The sequence below is a fragment of the Chaetodon auriga genome, chromosome 22 (genome assembly GCF_051107435.1).
Source record: "Chaetodon auriga isolate fChaAug3 chromosome 22, fChaAug3.hap1, whole genome shotgun sequence".
NCBI classification, from domain to species: domain Eukaryota; kingdom Metazoa; phylum Chordata; class Actinopteri; order Chaetodontiformes; family Chaetodontidae; genus Chaetodon; species Chaetodon auriga.
The window spans coordinates 17,782,256-17,801,395 of NC_135095.1; the positions used below are offsets into that span (position 1 = coordinate 17,782,256).

Genomic DNA, 19,140 nt, shown 5'->3' on the forward strand with positions numbered 1-19,140 from the left:
GAGAAGTGAAGTTTAACAATCACCGCTGAGCTTCTGAGAAACTTGGCCGACCCACTCATGGTCTCCAGAGGATGCTAACATGCTAACATTAGCCCTGAAAACCAGTTGTAGCACTTCTACTGGTTGCACATGCTCTCAATGTCTCAGTGTGTTTGCAGCTTGGACCTTCTGACAGCTGATTCCTGTGTTTGTGTTGAGCATTAGGAGGTGAACGTGTAACCATGCAGCAACGTTTTTCATCCATTTATGTTTTATTCTGCTGGACAGAATTTCTTTATTTTCTCTGGCAGCCTGCAAACATCTGCTGTTGTCCTGACTGATGGTCTTAATAAAGTCACTGTTTAGAATTTACCAACTGAAAATTAGATTAAATATTCACTTATTTATGTCATTTTTCAAGCAAAAATGCCAAACTTGATGCTCCAGCTCCTCAAATGTGTTTTCCTTTTCATGTATGACAGTACATTGAGTGTCTCTGCACCTTTCACGTAATAGACACGTCCGGTTTGGCTAATCTCTGGGTCCTTCTGGGTTCCGGCATGAATCTTTGCACCCGTGAAGACCTCAGTATTCACAGCTCATGTGAAAAAGTCCAAATGAGTCTTAAATTACTCGACGTGGTATCACAGTCCTGACAGTCGTCGCTGTGATACAAAGGACACAATGAGGATGTGAAAGGCAGGTGTGTCCTTATGGGGCCTGATAATAGAAACAAGGGGAACAATACCTGTGAGATGTGCTGCTCTGAGTCAGAGCAATGATGACGACGGTGTCACTGTACTCAGACAAGCTGCTTCACCTCAGCAGCAGTGGAAAATCCCTTTAAACAGCCTGAACACCCCACCCACCCACCCACACACACACACACACACACACACACACACACATTCCCACATGAAGCTAGCCAAAACACAGACTGTGATATTAAACCACCGTGAGCCAAATCTCACCGATCAAAACCACCACACATCAGCATAATGATCAGGCAGCACATTCAGACCTCGAGGGGCTTTCGTTGAAACTGTGTGTGTGTGTGTGTGTGTGTGTGTGTGTTTAAGATAAGAACAGTGTGTTGGACTGTTGCTCCACTTTAAGCGTCACATGAAGCTAATGACACACAGGACGACGGTTTATCTGGCACGCGAGCGTGTGAGGCTCTGTGGCGTCATTATGTGCGAGCCTGACATTATGAAGCATGTAATGTGTGATGAGCGGGACGCGTGGAATGCGTTTACGGCAAGCTCAGACCAAAGACAGCGTTTCATGTTATTTTTGAGCTCATGACGCTCGGCGCTGACTCCACAGCGAATGGCAGCGATGTCGATGAATTAGCTGTGACTTTAAAGCTTCGTGTGTGAAATGTAAATCAGAAACACCTCCAGACGGTTAACGCATCAACACCGGCTCGACTGAGGCTGAATTTTCGGGGCAGATCTCGATATCTGAGACCTTCGGGCCGTTGTTTATAATCATTTTCTCAATAAATCATTTGGTCAATAAAACATCATAACAAAGCAGAAGAGTCCAAAGGCTGACATAATAAAACAGCTTGTTTTGAATGACCAACAGTCCAAAACTCAAAGGTATTCAGGTCACCACACAGAAAACTACGGCTGTGTTTTTGTGCCACCATGAAAAAATGAGATCTGCTCGGTTCCTTCTGTCATCTCTGGTGGAAAAACAGTTGTTTCTTACTTATCAGGCGTCAGGAAAGCGAATACGACACATCTGTGACATCAGTCAGCTCATAAATCTAATTAACATGCTGAATTAAGGGGGAAATGTTGCTCCTGCAGACGACACGTTGTTCACATGACGCACTCACACCTCCACCTCCAGCTTTTCAAAACAACAGCTCCTCCACCCACAGCACTAACAGTCCCTCTGCGACGTGAAACCCCCCACAAACGTCCCGAGCAGGTGGTCTTCAACTCGTCCACGCAGACTGTCTGTAAACCTGCCGTCTCATTCATCATCATTTGACTCTCACTTTCCCCTCTGCACATCAAAGAGAGCGCGAAACCGCCTCAAAGCGCGCTGTGGTTTGGCGATAATGGCGGCCTGGCGATCGCAGCCGGTCCAAACTGCTCCCAGATGAGCCTCTAACTGGAAACTGGTATGTGACAGAATAGCTCACAGAGAGCGACCAGCACACGCTTCATTACTGCTCGTATAAACACGGAGGAGGCGGCGCTGAAGGGCTCGCTCTTTTCTCTACAAGCACACTTAAATAATTACACATTTTCAGCAGCGAAGCCGATTTAAAGTGAAGAGGATGACAGCCAGCTTTTATTTACCGAACAAGAGCCGACTGTTTTCTGTGGAATTGATATTCTTTCCGCATGCTTTCATCTAAAGAAAGAGAGAAAACTGTGTGGTTTTCCACTTTGCGAGCAGGTTTTAGATCTGGAGAAGCAGCACTCAGATTAAAGTCTTTGATTTCAGTGATGCATCTGATAGGCTGTAATTAGCAGCTGCAACAAATTCAGCGCTGGAGGCTGTGAAGAGCTCCGAGAGGAAGATGAAGAGGAAAAGAGAAGCGACAGAAAAACAGAAAATACACATTTCTACCGGCTCCTGCTTTAGAAGCTTTAAGACCTGCTTCCCATAGAGCACCATAATGAGCTCACACACACTTCACACACACGTTTTGTGCTACACAAGCTGCAGGGTTTTCCACCGCTGAACCAGACTTTCGCTTAGTCCAGCGCTGCCACACAGCCTGGAGATGTGGGCACACCTGGCTGTGTGAGACCAGGCGTGCACCATCTGAAGGGATGTGCATGCACATCTGTATCTGTAGAACAGCCAATAGGAAAGCCCCTCTCTGACATGGCCTGGATTAGATCTTCTGAAGCCTGAAACCTGAAGAGGAGGTGCAGAAGTCTGGTTTTCCCCTTGAATTACAATAAGCTGAAAGGTTATCATGGACTTTTTGGCCACTGATGCCTGAAATAAAGCACAGCTTTAAGGGGTGTTTAGAGTTAGAGTCTTTAGCTTCTTCACAAGGCAGGTTACACCTCCCATCTGGAGCCGTCTGACCTTGTAATATGAAGCCACAGGGGGTCAGTTTCTCCACAGAGCAGTAAAACGAAGGGGGGCAGGAGATGGAAGCCACTTGACCACCTGTTCAGAGGCTCTGGACCCGAGCCGTACAGTAGAGAGTCTGCTGGAAGCAGCTGGTCGCGTGATTCATCACCGTCGACAAGCTTCATAAGCTGTGACCGGGCACACGAGCGGGACGAGACAGATACAGACAATTACAGCAGCGTTGAAACTAATGGTTGTTTTTGTGTCGATTAATCTGTCTGACTGGACGGTTTGGTCTGTGAAATGTCAGACAACTATGAAGCCATTACAGGCCGATAAACTACATCTTTCTCACATACACACACACTGACAAACACCTCATATTCTCCATGACGCAGGTGGTTTCTCACAAGGGCAGATTTGTCTTATTATACAACACAGTGCTGTGGTAGGTGTGTGTGTGTGTGTGTGTGTGTGTGTGTGTGTTTCCAGGCATAAAGCCCTCCGGCTCTGTTTGAGGAGATAGCGAAGGCTGCACAGCTAAGAACAATTCCACGTATGTTTCCTTTGGAAAAGCAGAGCGCAGGAGAGGGGAAAGGCAGCGGGGTCTCATAAAAAGCTTTATGTAACCTGCAGACGGTCATCAGAGACGTTACTTCAAAACACCAGACTGCAACGCACACACACACACACACACACACACACACACACACACACACACAACTGTGCTGGCTCGTACCTCAAGACTGACTGATACCACATGTCAAAGTCATGAAGTAAAGTTAATATTTCTGTTTGACATTCGGCACAAATTCTTCACTTCTGAGCTCATCGTGTTTCAGCTGAAGCTGTCGATGGATTCAGTCTGATGTCTACTGTAAAGTCATTCCAGTGAAATGAAGCAGCACCACCAAGGGACCCTGAAACTTAAAATTAAAGCCTTGTGGTTTGAGAAGAAGCTCTCTGACATCATCTGTTGTTGTGTAATATCATCCAGCATCACACTGGAGGAAGTCTTCATCAACAACAAATAACAACACAGACACATGAGCTAAATTCGGCCTTGTGGAAGCAGCGCTGAAGGCACTTCATGGTTTCCACGTCTGCACCATCTGTCCAAGTCCACATGGCTCTGTGCTGAGTCTGTGATGTGCACAGAAGCATGTGTGCATGCACTGTCCACATGTCTCCGTCCGTCCTGGAGGGGGATCAAGGCTGCAGAGCCTACATCACGCTAGCAGCGCTACGAGGCTAACGCGCTACGAGGCTAACGCGCTCACAAGTTACTGCAGTTCATCCAAAGGGAGGCATGAATTTCACTACAATCGGTGTTAAAATGTTCAAGTGAAAAGGACAAATGATGAAGAGTGAGGAGATCTCCACAGTCACTGGGCAGCATTTAGACCGTGACGGGACCCGAAAACGAAAACAAAGTCAGACTGCTGACCTTCATCTCGGCGGGTTGAGGCGACATTCGCCCACTGGTTGGTCTCAGGCTAACACCCTGCTGCTGAGGGACATGTTTCCACTGCAGTTATTTTCTAAAATAACACCAAAAAGTTCATGTTCCTCTTTAGTAAAACACCAAACACATTTTTACCAGCTTTCAGCAGCTGATCGGGTTTCATGTCACAAGCCCTCATGATCACCACATCAACACACAAAATCTCCAACACCAACGCCGTGTTTATGGTTGGCATGGCAGTGTTGTGAGTCTAAACACGGTAAAGGCTGACTGAAAGAACTTTAAACACAACTGTAATTCACACACACACACGCACACACACACACACACACACACAGTCACTCACATGATGCCTGATCTGCCAGACGACCAACCTGTGGCCTCTTGCTGTGGCAACTGAGGAAGCTACAATCACAGACTAAAGACGGACTCCGGTGAAATCCTCTTATTGTTTTCAATGGACAGATGGACTCGGTGAGACGGCTGCATGATCTAACCCCCGACGCTAAGTATTATTTAATGAAAATAAAGGATCGATCTGAGACTTAATTAACAGCTTCTAAGACAGGTACAATGCTTAGTGGGTCATGAGTTTAATCTGCATCAGTGGACGTGGCCTAATAGTCTTTGGTAAGGTTCAAAGACGGCCAATGACGGCTCGACTCAGACTCAAACTCGAAGGCTGCTGCCAAGACAAGACTGGTACCCAGTGTCCAAATTCTCTGATTCCAGCACTTCTACATTCCTACGTTTATGCAGCATATCCCCACAGTTGTGTTTAGGACAAATATAAACATGCAAATGGGACACAAATTGGTGTGATGGCTGCCAGCTGCAGGATAAGCAAACAAGCAAACTGTCATGATGGACAACATAAGACAATAAATGAATGGTTGAAATTTCACTCCAACTGGTAATATGGAAGCCAACAACTGCATCAAAGGTGTATAATGAAGAAGTGTGGCTAATATTCAGGTCGTTATCTACCAAACAAACTGATCATTAAACAAGACAAGCCAGGGTCTGAGTGGTTTAGCACCTCTGCTGGAGGACTTCCAGGTGGGAAACGCTGGTCAAAGTACAGCAATAAAGGTGATCAACAATGGAAATGATCTGCATCACATTTGTGTTTTTATTTTGTAAAAGCTGAAGCAGAAATGTTGCAGTGGGCCAGGAGCTTCACAAACTGCCAAAAAAGCGATTTCACATGTTGATTGAAAACACTCTCATTCCAGAAGTTGCCAAAACATTGTTTTATCCACTTTTACATGTTACAATCAAAGCCAAGTGTGATTCACAGGAGCCTATAAAAAGATGTTGGACAAAGAAAGTGTGACACTGAGAGTTCAGTTTCCAAACAACAAGACCTGGGTGGCCTTGGTGGTGCTGAGAGAACAGGATAGAGAGCTGAGAACAGGCAGGAAGTGACATACAATGGAGGAGGAACCAGGATAAAGGGAGGACAGATGGAGGCGGGGGGGCGAGTTTGGACAGAGAGGAAGGAAATCTAGAGAGGCAGAATGTGAGAAAGGACGGGTCTGGACTCACATGTCCATGAGGGCAGGAAAGAAAACATCAGATGTGACAAAGCTCGCCTTAAAAACATCGTCAGCGCTCTGATTTCAGCTTCAATCACACATGTGTCGCCTGTTACATTAAATTTGGAGTAATTATTATGTGCTGGAGTGTGTTTTCTGTGTGATGCTGCGTGTTCACCGCACTGTGACTGTACATGTGCTGCTGCTTCGACCGTGTCTCGAAATCCCAAGACAAACTTCTCCTAATGGAGACAATAAAGGAGCTCTAATCCAATCAGGAGGCTGATTTGTGCACCACTCTGACCGGTAAGCTAGCGGCTAACTCAAGATCTGCATGGATTCACTTCACCCCCAGGAGGAAATCCACTAATTCCTTTGAGATGAACTCATTTTACCACAAATGTTCTCAGTTTTAAAGGCCCTGTAACCTGTTTCTCCATGAGCTTCATGTGAGGAGTGACCGGGTCCTACATGAACACACCATTTTCTGCCAAAGTCTGAACTCATTTTGGTTCTTTCAAAGATTTTCTGTATGTTTTGTTTTGTCTGTGTTCTGCTCAGTGATGTCATGTATTAATCCTGAATATTTAACAGAGAAATGATTTGAAACCATGTTTTTAGGGGCTTTAAATGTGATTTCAGTGGCTCTTCCATCCAGATCCCAAACAAGGTCTCACTACATACTTAGAATTTCTGGCATGAAACATCATATTTCGGAATCAGCAGCTTCAATAAACAAATATTCTTAATTCTGGTAAAACCTGCCAAAGGGTTTGAGTAACATGGACATAAACACCTGCAACAGGTGTGTCTGAATAAGCAACAAAACATACAAAAAAAAGCAGAAATGGTGAGAAAAACTGGCTCAGTTTGCAGGTAAATACTGTACAAAGTCTGCTTATATTTGCTGCTGCTGCTGGCGCACACAATAAGCCAGTCAGTGGTGCCATACAGAGGTTTACTGAGTGTGAGCGGAGACAGAGATAAGATCTGTATCTGCCCACGACAGCCAGTCAGTCTGTCTATCAGCTGCCCTCGCAGATAAAAACCATAAGGTACTTTTCCCAAAGCAGATAAGGAAGCTGTAATTTTAGCTCAGCAGTAGAGAATGAGCTCACTTTAATGTGGTCTGGCTTTCCAGAGAAGTTCCCATGAAAAAAAAACGTATCAAGAACAAGTCAAACACATGAGATGACTGTCAACATGTCTGACAACAAACGGAAATGAACATAATGGAAAACACACCTGGAGAGGGCTGCAGGGCGTGGCCAGGTAAAAACACTGCACCGTCAGCCTATCAGCTGTGGGCATGAGAGGTCAGCGAGCAGGGGGGGCAACAAACAACCTGCTGTTACTGCTGCACACCATCAGGTCGTGTCTCTTACACCTCACTGGGAGTGCTGGTTTTAGACTGGGCTACACACACGCAGCCAAAACAGACAAGCTAGCATGACAACTACCAGTCAGACGCTGGTTACTGGATGTCAGATTAACTGAGAGGGACGTCCCTACACGGGACAGTTTGTGTCAACACGCTGTAACTTATGAGGAAGCAGCACTTCCTTTGACATGCTGACACACTGATGACGGTGTGACACAGGCTGGGACGGGCCAGCGTTAATGCTGTCGTGTAATGCTGCATGATTACAGATGATTTACAGGCTGGGAATCAGGCTTTTAGGAGTGGTATGACTGATGCACTGGAGAGTGACGGGTTAAACCTTCGTGACACAGCTTATCGCAGAGCTCAGATGCTCTCAATCTGAACGTTTTCTGCAGGGTTTGAGCAGAAATGATACTAAATGCTGCAGGAGGGACGTGGAAAACACAGATTTAAGCTGCCAGAACTGTAATCCTCCACATATGAGGAGCTGCTTTGGGTTTCCTTTTGAGGTAAAATAAAGAAAACACACATTCTCTCCATTTGTCCACAATGTTTACTGTTGTCAACTTGTTTACACAAGTATTGGACACAGTACAACAACCTGAAGCTGCAGGACGTTACTGATAGATAAACTTCCTCCCTGCACACTTTTGAGCACCGGGTCCATATTGTGAATACGGTGCAGGTACACTGACACATGCAGAGACAGTGACGTGGACACAGAGCATGTCCAAACTTCACTTTGGGAATCCAACAGTAGAGCTGAAAGCCGCGTTACTTAACGTCTCCCTGTGTGAACCAGGTCCACAGACCTCTCCTGATACTCTACACTACTATATATTAACTTATTCATGGTCAGCTGACACTGCAGAGTGAAGGACCAACTGCTGACCTGCTGACGTCCGTCCATTACAGGGACACAACACGAGCACTGTCAGGGCTAACTACGTTAAACGTTCTGCACCATGTTAAGGTGTACAGGAGACCACAGCTGTACGCAGCCGAAACACGCCGCAGCATCGCCCCGTGATCCCACGAGGGGTCGTTACACGAGTGTTTTCATGGCAAAAACAAATCAAAATGCTTTGAAGTGAAACCCTTTTCTGAGAAAGTGTGTGTTTGTCTCTCAGTGCATTAGCCCTAAAACAACACAGTGCATGCTGGACACCTTGAACATGACACGACACTGGTGCATGAATGGAGGAGTGTTTAGCTGTTTTTTAAAGCCTCTTTAAAGTAAGTGCTGTGTTGAGACTCACTCAGCGTGGATGGAAGTGTCTCTCTGCCAGTGGACGCCAGAAAGATGATGAATGTACCACAGGAAGTCTACAGCCTGCGAGGATGAGCTGAATTGAAGATGAGCTGCTTTAGCTGTCCAGTGTGTGTGTGTGTGTGTGTGTGTGTGTGTGTGTGGCCGGGGGGTTGGGTGGGATTACCATCGAGCGATGTTTCATGAGACGCACAGACCCACTGGTCAGCATGACATTTCCCAACAGACACACCATTCACACACTGAAAAGGTGGATGAGTGGGCGAGTGGGGCAAGAATGTGTGTGTGTGTGTGTGTGTGTGTGTGTGTGTGTGTGTGTGTGTGAGATAAATCCTCCTCTGTCCAGGCTGTTACATCCCATTTCCCTGTTTGACCATCCAGAATCAGTTTATGTCCCATGAGTCCGTCCGTCTTTGTGTCTCCCTCTGTGTGTCCTCCGTCTCTCTGTTGACCCTCCGGCTCATTAAACTCCACTTTCTCAGATACAGCCGACTGCAGCCTGGTACCTTAATGAGAAATGTCTCCTGTCTCTGTGGTGAGAGTCCAACATAACTCCCGTTCAATCATCCCCTTCTGCACTCAAAAATGGTGTTAATGTGTTTTTTAAATGCTGCCAGAGTGTTCGCCTGCTCGTGTATCCCACAGTTTATTAACGGTGGTCAGTCCAGATGGCTGGACCACCGCACAGCACTGCTTCCACAAACTAGTTTTGGTATTTTCTAATTTCTACAAACACGAATGCACCATTTTTTCCACTAATTTGCACTTTAAGTGGCTGTCCTGTGCAGGAGAAAGCATTCAAAGGGATAAACAGAACAGGATGCAGGGCCTCATTTTCATAACCAATTAAGTCATTCATCAAGTAAAAATGCAAAAGATTCACAATTTTCAGCCTTTCCAATATAGTGGTTTTCTATTGGTCAGACAAAACAAAGTATCTGAGGTGAATGTCCTCACCTTAGACAACTCCAGTTTTTCCAGTAATCTATTACTGCCTCCATAAAGTACAACTCAGTGGTAAACATAAATACAAATCAACAATAACCTTCAATTTTTCCAGTACAGAACCAGTAATTTCATACAGCAGTCCCACACATTTTTCCCAAGGGACACGTCCCTTTCCTAGCTGTAATTACAGCTGGCATGTGGGAAACCAGCACACAGCAGCCAGGGTCCCATTTCAGGTCCACAGCTCGGGACACCACAGGTCACAACCTCTGCTGCAGCGCTGTGTGAGCCACATTGTGCATCACACCAACACACACCGCCGTGAGGGATGGGGGTCTGCTATGGAAAAGTGAAGGGTCGTGCATTGCTGCAGAATCTGCAAGCAACCCATGTCACACACACACACACACACACACACACACACACACACACACACATTAAGTGGGCAGAGAAGAATAGCTCAATTCTGTGACTGTGTGCCGGGTTTTGAAAGTGTGGAACAAACCAGCTGTGTTTACAGGCCTGTCTGGGATCAGCGTGAGCGAGGGCCACTTGAAGACTGGAGCAGGCCCGTATTTAGTCCAGGACCTGAGGAGTGACCTAATTTTTTTAAATTCCAGACATGATAAAGCTGAATGTCTTTGGTTTTAACTCAATCCAGCGCTCAGTCTAGACCTAATTCTGTCAATCAGCAGGCAAGGAAAGATCTCACAAACAAACACAAATCAAGGCTGGAATGCATATTTGTTTTTAGTTTGTTTAAAATCTGAGTTTGGGCCAAATTGGGTCACAAGGTTGAGGCTGTGATGGGCTCATGTGAGTCTCTTCGGGCAAAACCGCTGATGATTACAAGACAGCATTTGGAGTCCATTCACATGCAAATTAGTTAAAAACCCTTTAAAATTTAAATGGATCATTTCTCTTTAAGATCTCCATAACTGATACAACTGAAAGAGGGGAAAACATTTACATTTACTGTTAAATGCAATGTAGGATGAACCTGTCAAACGGGCTGAAGGCACAGACTGTCATACAAATATTCCTGAAACTTGCGCCACCATTTACCAAACAATACTGTCTATTTAAGGGTTTGAAGTTCACAGACAAGTTAAAGTTGAAGGTAAAACATGAAAAAGAGCAACTTTACAAATGTTAAAAGTCCTGAGCTCAATTCGGCACAGAAAACCATCAACAACTTTCACCTGGCAGGACTCCTTCCATTGTGGATTCGGTTGCGCTAACGTCGCAGGGCGCGACAGGTGAACCAACTCTTAAAGTGATCACTGAACTTAAATGGATGCGTATATTCAAACTGGATGCATGCCGAATTCAAGTATGACTACTAAATAATTGAAAATGAACTTCGGTTTCTTTAATTTCACGCGTTATTTTGCTAGAAACCCACAGAACATTAATTTGACAGATTTGTGAATGGAGTTCTGCGAGACGCCCCTTCTGAACAAGACGACCGGGCTTGAAGGGTTGGTCCACCCATAAATGACTTGTCTACAGAACACAAACAGCTTGCAGGGAGTTTATCTTGAAAGAAGCTGACAGTACTTCATGTTTACCTTGCTTTCTGTGACTTTTCCCGACGGTTTTTTGAAGAAAGAGGTCCTGGCCGTGAAAAAGTACTCTTCGGAGTCTTCCTCCAAACTACTGTAGCCACTGCTCATCGTGCTATTCCACGTCATTTGCGGGGAAAACCTCTCGACTCAAATTCGGCCGCATCAAAACCCCCAAAACTGAACAGCTGTTGGCTTAAAATGAACTCCACACGAGCTAAGTACCGAGACACACGTCTGCTTGTGCTCGCGTTGGTCGATGTTTGCTCAGTATGGGATGATTTCCTCTTTGAAATCCTCTCAGCCGCGTCCCAGTCCCACCTTCCTCTTCTCCCGTCAAACGCTCGCTTTACTCCGCCGGCATGGCCCAAAACTCATTTAAACATTCACATTTTTTGTAAGAAAACGTAACTGTCAGGTGTTGCGAAGAACGACGTCCGTCAAGTTTTAACAACTGGCCAAAACCGAAAGAGAAAACGAGGAAAACCCCACGTAAAACTCCACTTTCACGACGCCTGTTCCGTTACACTGTTGAATGTATGGTCCAACTTCTCTGTGTGACAGCCAGGCTACAGTAAGGCCCCGCCCACTACGAGCAGGGAACTGAAGCCAACCAATCGCCTGGATGACAATTAATAACGCCCCGCCCGATACAACCCTGCAGCCAATCAGCGCGTTGGTGGTCAGTTTGAGTGAAGCAGAATATGGTCTGTGCTGCACAGGATCTAAAACTGTGGAATAATGGAGATCAGCGCAGAAAAACTAATTAAACCTGAAACTGTCCTGAATATCTATTAATATATGTTCATTTTGCTCTTGATAATCGTTTTAATTTTGCCTAAAATGGCTAAAACATTTTTAGTTCCATTTTCCCTCTCAGGAGAAAATTTTCAGCAAAGTAAAGGACTTCTGTTCATGCATATTGTATTGTTTTCGTGGCCTACTGAGACCTCCTCAGTAATAAAATACAGACTTGGCCACTTTCCAGCCTGTAAATATGAGTGGTTCCTTCATTATGTGTTCCTTCTTTTGTTTTGTCTCATAAACAGCAGAGAAACACAGAAAATTAAAATGAAAACAGACCAGAAACATTTTCTTTAACATGGAAATAAGTCTTTGTCAGCAGATGGAGTTTGCTCAGTTAGCATGAAAATGGACTGCGATCAATCCATGACCGCCGGCATGTCAATGAATCCATCGTCATGACGGCTGAGCTAGTAAAGGCTGGTATGACTGAAGGCTCGAAGGTTCACTGGCATGTGAGTGGACATTAAGTAGGGAAGGTTTGGTCAAATGATATTCTTAAAAACCACTTCTCATAAAAACATGACTTAAACTTTGAATGAAATAACAACAGCAGATTTATGCTTTAACAGTCTGCAAAAGAGCGCCTTATCTCTGCATGCCTCCATTAGTGCTAAAGCACTGAGAGCACATCCAAACTCGCAGTTTTAACCGTTTGCACTTCCTGCTGACATCTGAGGTGCCCAGAGGCAAAATGAGAGGTTTCTTTCTCCCCACCGGTGGAGCCGTGGAGTCACCCTCAAACCTCAGTTCAAACCTAAGCTTGAAAAACACACCAGCGACAAGAATAAAGTTACCCACATTCCTAAAATACAAGGTCAGAGGTCAGTCACAGAGCAGCACTGTTCGGATCAAACTCACACACTGAAAGGTAGAGTCTTACCTCGATCAACAGGCAACAAAGCAACGCTAGCTTTCTAAGTTTTTTCCTCTTCAACATGCTTTTCCTGCGTCTGCTCGCATCAAGTAAACTAAAAATACAGACACCAAAGGCATTTAATAGCTACTGCTGGACTGACGCAGTTCGTGTGTGTGTTTAATTGCTGAGGCCAGTGAACGCACCCTTCTCACTGGGTGGAACAGGACCAATGTGCAGCTGCTTTTTCACACATTTTAACATTTCCAGAAGGTCTTAAAGCTGGTGGTCGATGTGTGTCTCCGTGCCGGTGGGAGGTAACATTTGATTGCATGCATGTTTTTTGAATTTTAACTGATTAAGAGCCAATGTGCTAATAGCTGTACCATGTGACTTATTTCAGTCTTTACCTGCAGTGAATGTTTTAACGAGCACTGAGCTGAAGCACCCCAGCTAGAAAGAGGGTGATTATCTTTTTTCTTTACTTTTTGAATGTGGTTAGTCTGTGAAAATTAGCTTGAGCCCCCAAGGTGTTTGTTAATGGTCAGTTTCGTCTCCAGTTGCTGCACATGTCCACTAGATGAACCTGAGAAGAGGCCTCAGGCAAGGTGAAGCTTGTACTGACAGGAGACAGAAATTCTGTCCATTTAACCACCAGCCATGTTTTCCTCTGCCAGCAATGCTCCATAAAACTCAAGAATCGAGACAGAAACCAACGGCCGACAGAGTTAAAACAACACTGCTGTGATATTATCTGTATTAGTAACTTCAGTCCTGTAAATACCAAAATCTCTTTATCTGAGATGTTTACTTGGGGTGGTGCAAATGTTTGCTCTGGACAAAGTGAGGCTCAGGATTCAATCAGCCAAACCCAAATGAGAAGTCTTCATGTGGTTTGGTTTGGTTTGGTTTAACCATAAGGCATGGCTTTGGTGCAGAGATGCAGTTAACTTTAAAAGAGAAGACCGGCCTTTTCTGGCAAGACCAAGAGTAATAAAATGTATTATTGTGTTCAACCAGTGTGGGTTTTGAAGTATGACTCCAATATTTTTGGTTGGTGATACTGAATATTTTGTGCAAAAATAGTATATATTTCAATCTGACTGCTTCGTTTCAACAGTTATTTAATGTGTTACCATGAAATTTGGTGCACACATTTACATTCCCCTCAGGAAGACGTGTGATCACTTTGGTCATCCCCTGATTGTTCATCACTGTCGTCTGGTCAAAGTTTTCATTTGTCCAACACTTTGGTTCCTGCAAAACTTAAACCCTACTAATCTCAGTCTCAGTTGTACTTTGTGTTTAGTGTTAATTAGCAATGTTAGCACACTAGCACAATAATCTAAGATGGTGAGCATGGTGATGACTGTGTCTGCTAAATATTAATGTGCTAGTATGTTGAAATTAGCATTTAGCTCAAGTTTAACCTGTCAGCGCTGCTAGCAAAGCTGTAGACTCTCATAAAACCAGTCTCAGTATGCTAAACCAGTCTAGTGACCTCATCACTGCCTGATTAAAAATGAGCTTTTTAGTTAGGTGTAATTTTCTTTGTTTGTTTTTTTTAACTTATGTTTTTACATTAATATTAATAAAACTAGCTTTCACTTGCAGTATAAACACACTGGAGCTATTTCGTAAGTGCTGAACAGGAGCCGGTTTTTCAGTGTGTTTCCAACTCAGTTTTATATGACTGTCTGCAAGTGCCTCCAGAAATGCACCTATAGCGTCTGTATGTTGTCGTCATACAGCCAACATTAGAAATAAAAAACATGTTGAAACCCTAAAACACAGAATGTTCAGTAGAGCAGCGACCTGGCTAACTGCTGAGTTTATGTGCTCGTAAAATGGATCAGAGTTTAACTCATGTTTTCAGCGGGTGGTCTCTCATACTGCCCCTTCATGGGCCAACAACTGTAAGCTATTACTGAGCACAGAGACAATTAAAAGTGTAAGTAACATGTAACAGGCTGCATTCTGCTACTTCCAGGACCTTGTTTCCAAATGCATGCAGGGTTAAAGATTTTTAACATTATATGTTGGTATATTAGCCCACCCAGCTGCAATAAAGGCTAAAAAGCATCATCGCAGCAGGTTCAGCTGCAGGGTGAAATCTGTGCTACATCTGCACTAAATCAACCCGAACCCACACACGCACACATGCAGCAGGACTGGGAACAACTAGTGGACAAGCTCAGAGATTTTTAGACAAACAGGCTCTAATTTAAAACCAGCGGGGTTAGAAAAGGGACCAAAAATAAATATGGCACATCTGGGGCAGCCAAACCACCATCTTGTTCCTTAAAATACCATAGATATTCATCCAAAACACACACAGTTCACAGATAAGCAGGCATGCCACCATATTGTCCCTGAACTGTCCAGTGTGACACAGAAGGAGGACCAAGACAGAAGTACACACAGCTTTTTTTAGGTGTGTATGAACGCATACACTTTACTGCATATTTATACTTGTCATTTTAATAAAATAAAAAAAAAATTAGCCACAATTTGATAGTGAAATGGTGCCTGAAAGCTGATACCAAATGCTGCAATGAAGCTGTCAAACATCAATGAACATTGGGATTTTTACAAACCAGACGATCAATCAATTACTGGAGAAAACAATCAGCAGATTAATGCATATGATGAAAATAATCATTAGCTGCAGTCAATTACAAAAAGATCAGCTCAACTGCAACCAGCTGCAAGAATAAAATCCTGCTTTTATTTCAAATGCATGAGTAACAATAATCTAAGCATGTTAATATCAATATGCAACATAGTTTTACTCAAAATGGAGTACCTTTACAGTGTAGTATTAGTATTTTTACTTAAGCACAGGATCTGAATATTTCCTCCACCTCTGTCCAACAGGACTCACAGAGGTGACCAGGGAGAAGTGTGTGAAATCAGCCCTGACAAGGTTTCTCACACACCTGGTATTTCACACTCACAGTCTCAATATACAGACGACCCCAGTGTCTAAACACACACACACACGCAAAGAGCTGTGTGTGTGTGTGTGTGTGTGTGTGTGTGTGTGTGTGTGTGTGTGTGTGTGTGTGTGTATGGTCACTGGTGTTAATCTGCTGTCCAGTCACTTTGGCCCAGAGCCAGTCGGGTTAAACATTACTGACATTCCAGTTCAGGCAGCTCCTGACTAACATGCCGACACCGTACTGTAACTCTGCGGCTGTTCATGAGGACACAATGTGGACAACAAGACCATTAAAAGACTAAAACCTTCCCAAGGCATCAAAACACGGACCATATAGAATCCTTTAGTTGTAGTTCATTAAAATTAAAACACATTGCACAACTTTTCTCTAATGATGTTTTTGGCTAGAAGTGAAAAATAACTCAAAAATCTAAAATTAGTGCAGCAACAAAAACCTCTTTACACTCTGGTCTATGTGGGCTCTTCAAGTCATGTCAAATGTACTGTGAGGTTGACATTTTGGAGACACTTTGTTCTCAGTGAACAGCAACTGTAATAAAAATATAAACAAAGCGAGTACAAGAGGTCAAAAGGCATGAATGAATTATACGATAAGTTATGAGTTACAGCTCTATAATAATGAGTAAGATAGACGTAGTGAGACGGAGAGGTTGTGGCAGAGGAATGTGGTGCGGCGGTTTGGTGAGATGGATGGATGATCTGCAGCTCTGCAGTCGTAGTTATACTTTACATACTTTCCGAAGCAGAGGCAGGTCCTCGTGTTTCCTACAGAAGGTCCAGAGCAAGTTGTCACTGCTGATTTATTTTAAATATTCTCACACAGATTTTAGGTTCTTCTTCAAAAACATTCAATGTGATGCTTTTTTTTTTTTTTTTTTTTTTTTGGCTTGTACGGGAAATAATTTCACTTAACTATTTGAAAAGTTGCAATTTAGTTGATTACACGTCCAAAATAAAACAGGCAACTCCAATTGTCTGAGCTGTTCCTGTGGGAACTGTGTCATAATTTGTCAGTATCAGTGTCAGTAAGACACAATGAAGATTAATTCAGGATAAAGAATAAAGTACTTCTAGTCCTTTACATGGATCCCAAGAATCTGGGCTTTTGTCTGATTTATTCTGATAAATTGTCTGATTACTGGCAGTTTGTGCTGCATGCTGTGTCTGCTGGTTGCACTGTATTCAATTCCTATTTTTAAGAGACATGGCCTTTACATTTGGTCCACCATCTAAAAGTATTTAATTAATTTGAGCTTGATGGAAGAGTTTTAATCTCCTGTGATGTCTATTTTTACTCCCTGGCTAGAACGTCCTGTGAGAAGGACCGGTGTGTTTCTGCAGATGAAGGTCTGGTTAAACTTTAATCCAGTTTCAAAGCGAGCCAGGCCAGACCTCTGTGCAACCTCACATCTATGTATCCTGGGTGATGGGACAGTAATGGCCTCAAGCAGCATCAAAGCATCGAATTCAGATGTAAAGATGACTTAAATCTTACTCTCACCATCCAACTTGTATCCACGTCTTTCTAACTTTAAAACATCATGTTATTTTTCCTTTTAGCCTAATTTAACTATGAATTTGTAAGTTAACAGATATAAGTTACGTTAATAAGCATGTTTTCTCTGGATACTCTTCATCAAGCCTTCATTTAGCCTTTCAAAAAAACAAAAGTATAACAGCAAAAGTGCCAGAAATGGATTACGGCAAACTGGTCGTCTACGAGATATAATGTAAGATGTAAATGTTAGCATAACCAGCTAGTGCGCTTAGTACTAGCTAACCAAGCTAAGCATTCTTTCCCAGGCCATGGTGTAGTATTTCTCAATGTGTGGAAGCTAGTCCTAAATGCCAGTACATGCGCAAGCTAACGTTAGCAGCTCTGTCCCAGTCTTTACTGGATTTGGAGAAGTTACACAACCCCAGCCAAACTAGTTATCTGAGTAGCATTCAAACAAACACATTGATTAGCCGTCATCCTGAAAGACCAACGTTAAAGTGAAAAAACAAACAATAAGCTCATGCATAGTGACTTTTGTCTGGGACATGTTAGCGTCAGTCTATTGGCATTTTATCATGTATGTAGCCATTAAGCTTAAAGACATCCAACTCATGAAGCTAACATTACTGTAGCTTAATTTGCTAGCTAGCACGAACTAGCTAGCCAGCATTTTAGGTGGTAACAAAAGCTGCTAGCTGACCTCTCATCTCAAGAGAGGTCACACTGTGGCCATGTTTGACTTCAGAGGCTTGGACCAAGCTGCTGTGGACGTGGGAGGGACGGGTAGATAAAGTGTGGAGGGTGAGAAGTCACGCTACGTGAGAGGTTACGGCACAGGCCGTTGAAGGCTTAGCAAAGGTGAAAGGTCAGACTTTGAGGAATGTGTCATATTTAGAAAAACCAAGAGACAAATGAAGAGAGAGAGGTGGAGAGAGGGAATTTCCCCTCAGGCTCCCATGACCTCACTCAGGAAAGATGCTGTTACCTTATGCAGGTAAGTGTGTGAGGGTTAGAAACAAGAGACTTTGTTGACATGTGTGCTGTGTGTGCACGTGAACAGGTCTGTGTTTGGAAGTGGGGTGTGTGTCTCTTTATTCTGCAGGTGGGTGTGTGTCCGTCCTCTAATTTAAAGGCAGTTAAGAGGAGATAGTGGTGGGTGGGTGTGTTTTAAAACTGCTTTAAACGTGAGAACCAACAGGGAGTGTGTTTCTTTTGGGGGAAGCAGGTTTCACAGCCAGTCAATTAGCCTTTCTGGATGTGGTATTTTCCCAAACATCTGAATTACAGCAACATACAGCAGATAAATATAGAATTTGTCATTATGAAGTACAAGCAAGATAGAAATATGAATAAAAATGCAATAAAAAGTATGCATAAGATGAGAAAATCCTCTGAATAATATCAACAGGATAAATGTAGCCGCACTAAATGGGTGAAACCAGCAATTCATGAGGTTGAACAGCCAATCAGACGGCTCTCTCTCACTGCTTCTACCAAATTCAGGAAGTGCCTGGCTGAGAAGGAGCAGCTAGAGCCAACAGGGCTTTTAAGCAATGCTGGGAAGATTTATCATCTGACTGTGGTCTGGGAATACTCAGAGTAATAGTACGCAGGAGAGAATAAAGACAAGCCTGAAGGTGCAGCCATCACACACATACCTTGAAATGCTAAGCAGAAGCAGATTCACTGCTGAAGGAAACAAACAGGAAACAGCTCTGTGGGGTCTGAGTCGCCCTGTAACACCTGTGAGGACGAGTGGGAGTGTATGGACTCTCTTTGCTAATATGGGTATTAAATATCCGGCCCCTCGCTGCCTCAGG

At 43.8% G+C, this 19,140-nt stretch overlaps 1 protein-coding gene across 3 annotated transcripts in view; it reads right to left on the reverse strand.

The window, feature by feature from the left end:
- Window positions 1-19,140, reverse strand: part of rassf3 (Ras association domain family member 3) — a 55,144-nt gene that overhangs the window by 16,166 nt on the left and 19,838 nt on the right. The window contains exon 1 of one of the 3 annotated variants that reach the window (XM_076722432.1): window positions 11,207-11,736. The exons of the other annotated variants lie outside the window; for them this stretch is intronic. Within the exon in view, the coding sequence (XP_076578547.1) occupies window positions 11,207-11,329 (123 nt within the window). The 5' untranslated portion in view covers window positions 11,330-11,736. Of the gene's footprint in view, window positions 1-11,206; window positions 11,737-19,140 lie in introns of those variants that run through there. 3 annotated transcript variants of the gene reach the window in all.